The 5175-nt window shown below is 39.2% G+C and overlaps 1 protein-coding gene across 1 annotated transcript in view; it reads left to right on the plus strand.

The window, feature by feature from the left end:
* KLHL3 (kelch like family member 3) overlaps positions 1–5175 on the plus strand; it is a 122529-nt gene that overhangs the window by 10936 nt on the left and 106418 nt on the right. The window contains exon 2 of the mRNA XM_003782165.3: positions 2765–2884. Within this exon, the coding sequence (XP_003782213.1) occupies positions 2765–2884 (120 nt within the window). The remainder of the gene's footprint in view (positions 1–2764; positions 2885–5175) is intronic.

The raw sequence follows: 5175 nt of genomic DNA on the forward strand, positions 1-5175 counted from the left end.
CTCACAGCAACCTCCAACTCCTGGGCTCAAGCGAGCCTCCTGCCTCAGCCTCCCAAGCAGCTGGGACCACAGGCGCACGCCACAACGCCTGGCCATTTTTTGGTTGCAGCCATCGTTGTTGTTTGGCGGGCCCGGGCTGGGGATTTGAACCCACCTCCTTAGGTGTATGTGGCTGGCGCCTTAGCCGCTTGAGCTACAGACGCTGAGCCGCTAACTATTAGTTTCATAATAGTGTTGAGTACATTGGATACTTTTTCTTCCATTCTTGAGACACTTTGCTAAGGAGGACATTTTCCAGCTCCATCCATGTAAACATGAAGGAGGCAAGGTCTCCATCTTTCTTTGTGGCTGTATAGTATTCCATGGTGTACATATACCGCAATTTATTGATCCATTAATGGGTCGATGGGCACTTGGGCTTCTTCCATGACCTAGAGATTGTGAATTGGGCTGCAGTGAACATTCTGGTACAGATATCTGTATTATAGCGTGATTTATGGTCTTCTTGGTATATACCTAACAGAGAAATTACAGGATCAAATGGTAGATCTATATTTAGATCTCTGAGTGTTCTCCATATGGTTTTCCAAAAGGGACGTAATAGTTTGCATTCCCACCAGCAGTGTAGTAGTGTTCCCTTTTCTCTGCAACCCCGCCAGCATCTGTGACTTTGGGATTTTATGATATGGGCTAATCTAACTGGCGTTAGATGATATCTCACAGTGGTTTTGATTTGCATTTCTCTGATGATTAAGGATGGTGAGCATTTTTTCATATATCTGTAGGCCATGCGTCTGTCTTCTTCAGAGAAGTTTCTCTTTAAGTCTCTTGCCCACCCTGTGATGGGATCACTTGTTCTCTTTGCTACTATGCTTAAGTTCTCTGTGGATTCTGGTTATAAGACCTTTGTCGGATACATAACCAGCAAATATCTTTTCCCATTCTGAGGGTTGTCTACTTACTTTTCTTACTGTGTCCTTGGATGTGCAGAAGCTTTTTAATTTGAGGAGGTCCCAATAGTATATTTTTGATGTTGCTTCAATTGCCAGGGGGTCCTCCTCATAAAATTTTCGCCCAGGCCTATTTCTTCAAGAGTTTTCCCCACACTTTCTTCTAATGTTTTTATAGTTTCATGTCTTAAATTTAAGTCTTTAATCCAGTGAGAATCTATTTTAGTTAGTGGTGACAGGTGTGGGTCCAGTTTCAGTTTTCTGCACATCGCTAACCAGTTCGTCCAGCACCATTTGTTGAATAGGGAATCTTTTCTCCATTCAGTGTTTTTAATTGGCTTGTCAAAGATCATATAGCGGTAAGTAGCCGGGTTCAGCTCTTGGTTCTCTATTCTGTTCCCTACATCTACCCCTCTGTTTTTGTGCCAGTACCATGCTGTTTTGATCACTATTGATTTATAATATAGTCTGATGTCTGGTAGCATGATCCCCCTGCTTTGTTTTTGTTTCTGAGTATTGTCTTGGCTATTTGAGGTTTTTTCTGATATGAAATGCAGTATTATTTTTTTGAGATCTTTAAAGTATGACAATGGAACTTTAATAGGGATTGCATTGAAATTATATATTGCTTTAGGTAGTATAGACATTTTAACAATATTAATTTTTCCCAGCCATGAGCAGGGTATGTTTGTAGTTTGTTGGTATTTTCAGCTATTTCTTTTCTTAGAGTTTCATAGTTCTCTTTATAAAGATCTTTCACGTCCTTTGTTAGGTAAACTCCGAGATATTTCATCTTCTTTGGCACTACTGTGAATGGAATAGAGTTCTTGACTGTTTTTTCAGCTTGACTATTGTTGGTATATATAAAGGCTACTGACTTATGGGTGTTGATTTTGTAACCTGAGATGCTGCTGTATTCCTTGATCACTTCTAGGAGTTTTGTAGTAGGATCCCTGGTGTTTTCCAGATATATAATCATGCGAAAAGTGAGAGTTTGATCTCATCAAATCCTATGTGAATACCCTTGATTTCTTTTTCTTCCCTAATTGCTATGGCTAAGACTTCCATTATGATGTTGAAGAGCAATGGGGACACTGGGCAACCTTGCCTGGTTCCTGATCTGAGTGGAAATGGTTTCAATTTGATTCCATTCAATACGATACTGGCTGTGGGTTTGCTGTAGATGGCCTCTATCAACTTGAGAAAAGTCCCTTCTATGCCTATTTTCTTAAGTGTTCTAATCATGAATGGATGCTGGATATTGTCAAAAGCTTTTTCTGCATCAATTGAGAGGATCATATGGTCTTTGTTTTTTAATTTGTTTATGTGGTGGATTACGTTTATAGATTTGTGTATGTTGAACCAGCCTTGAGATCCTGGGATAAAACCCACTTGGTCATGGTGTATAATTTGCTTGATGTGTTTCCCTTTATTCTAAATACAGTACTGGGCATATAGTAGCCTCCATTAAATTTTAGTTGAGTGAACAAACATCCCGGTGAAGTGAGTGATGTAGTCCTTAGTCCCCTTCAATTTTCAGGATGGAGAGAGACAGAGGATAAGGACATCACACAAAGTCACAAAGTACTTGATAGAAGAAACTTGGGAACTGCTTTCCTCCAGACAAATGTGGTTTTCATTGGAAGATCCTGCAGAAATGCCTGACCCAGTACATTTGTTTCCCTGCTGGGTTTGTGTGAGGAGAAAGACTGACAGAGATGCCCTTGGAGGGTGGGTAAATGCATGAACTTGTGGCACTTGGATGCATGCATGTGTGATCTTCTCTTTTCCTCTCTCTTCCTGCCTTTTCATAGCATCAAGCTGAGCTCCCAGCCCCGGACACAGGCTGGGGATGATGAGAAGAACCCAAGGACAATCATCGTCAACCCTGCCCACATGGGGAAGGCGTTCAAGGTTATGAATGAATTGCGGAGGTACTTTTTCTATCTTACCTGTGCCCTTTCAGAAGGAACTTGCAGGGTGAGCTTCATCAGGAACTGGGAACAGAAATCAGAACCACTACTTAGGAAATTCTGACTCTTCTCCACCCACGTTCAGTCACGTGGCTTACCCTCATAAACTCTGAGACAGAATGGCTTTGCTAGAAATCTCTCTTTCCTTTGTATTTACTTAACACCTATCATTTTAATGATTAATCACGAGGGAAAAATTCTTTATGGTTACAGCAGGTCTGTTCATAAACTTGATTTTCAGTAGAATCAGCTCCTTGAAAACCAATAATAGAATAATTGCAACACCTACACACAACTGGAGATTAAAGATTGTGGATGTCATATATTTTCTTTTGATCGCTCTCTCTCATTCTTTGGTCTGAATTAAGCTTGGCAAGATAGACATATAAATGGAAGAATACCTAGTTCCTTAAATGCAATTTAACTCTGTAAAGAAACAAATGAAATGCAAATATACTCATTCTCTCTGGCTAAATGGTATGTAGGCTGTTTGTAAGGCCAGTGTGCATGTTTGACAAGTTTATTGTAAGACTAATTCAGGGCACTGAACATATTTTTCTATATAAAGCCTACGTACACAGAGAGCTCTGAAGCTTCCTTTGCCCACACCATTATTCACTGCATACTTCATCCTCTTGTGAGGTATAATTGTTATCTCATCTTTTCTTTGTAGTTCATGAACTTTCTGAGGGCAAGATGACTTCTGCATAATTTTTATCTCTAGTATCTAGCACTTCTGGGAGCTTCTGTTCATTCATCAGAGATGCCCAGAGGCACTGGCTAGGCCCTGGAATGAGTGGGTGGTGTTGCAAAATAAAAAATGTAAATAGGTTAATGAAAATAATCTTTCTACAGTGCAAATAGGTGTTATGAAGGAGAAATGCATCTACCAGGTGCCTGGTAGATGGTAGGTATACAATAATTATTTTTGTTTCTAAAAGGGTTCTGCAGAAGCAAGTATGTTAGACTGGGACTTTGGAGAGTACTTTGTAAAGGCAGGTGATGCTTCAGATGAATTTTGAAGGACAAGTAAGAATTAAAGAAATGAAGGGCAGTAAGGGTAGGGAAATGCCTTCTATGCAGAGAAAATGGCTGTAGTAGAGGAAGTGTTTGTTGAGTGGGGGATTGAGATATTTTTAATAAAGCAAAGTAAAATTCTATCTGGTTCTATTTTTGTTTTCTCATTTCTCCTTTCTACAGGGCCCAGGCTTTGGAATTAAAAACCAACTTAAACTAAATTTGTTTTGTGCTCTACTGCTCATTTTTTATTAGGCCTTCTGCCAGATTTCCTGAAAGCTCTGCCCATAGCTCTCTTAGGCATTGGGCAGTGCTGATGCTCGTGCCTATGGGCACATTTCTCTTGTTGCTAAAGAACTTGTGTTGTATTCTCTAGATACTGTTGAAGTTCCTCACTTAGTTCCTTTGGATATAGCTTGTGTCCTTTGTCTGATTTAAGGGTCTGATTTAGGAGCTAACTCCAGTGACTGCTCAAAGGGAGAGGGCTCAAGATCCTCCCTACCTTCCACCCCATCCCACTCTCTACTGCTGGCATTTTTTTCTTAAATAATTTTAAAAAGTCATCCTAAGTTTTTGTTGCTGTTATTACAAGTTACCAGGTTTTTGTATCTTTCCTCAAGAGCACTGAGTTGGATTTAATCTCCTCCAACAGTCCTGCTGTTGCTTCTTTTGTATAATTCAGCATTTGCCAATGTCTGTTCAAAGGAATGGTAGTTCCCTCAAGATGCTCTGTGGCAAAAAAGAGCTCTGCACTTAGATGAATTTGAAAAACGCTACATATTGCCTCCCTGCCCCTACTCTGAAGTTCATAATGCATACTGGCATATTAAATACTCTGAGAAGTCCAGCAATAAATTTGCCTGACTGAGGGTTTCCCATACATATTTGACTACAGAATCCACTTTGGTGGTGGTTGTTATGTATAGACCAAATGTTTTGTTAAGCTTGTTTTGGAAAACACTGTTCTAAATGCCAGACTTAGTCTTTGCTGAAATTTAAGTGAATAATTTTCTTTTTATTGTTTTCAAATGGACCATAATCTTTATATTCTTGGCTAGCTGGGAAAATTTTAATTCAGATTTACACATAGATTTTCCTTTCTTTTTTTGTTTTTATAAAAAGAATTTATTTGTTATAGATCATTTAGAAACCACAGATGAGCAACAAGTCATCTATAATTTTATTACCACTTTGGACAATAGACCTCTTTAAATATTTCTTTTTTTTTTTTTTTT

The sequence above is a fragment of the Otolemur garnettii genome, unplaced genomic scaffold (assembly GCF_000181295.1).
Source record: "Otolemur garnettii isolate 467f Iridium unplaced genomic scaffold, OtoGar3 scaffold00003, whole genome shotgun sequence".
NCBI lineage: Eukaryota > Metazoa > Chordata > Mammalia > Primates > Galagidae > Otolemur > Otolemur garnettii.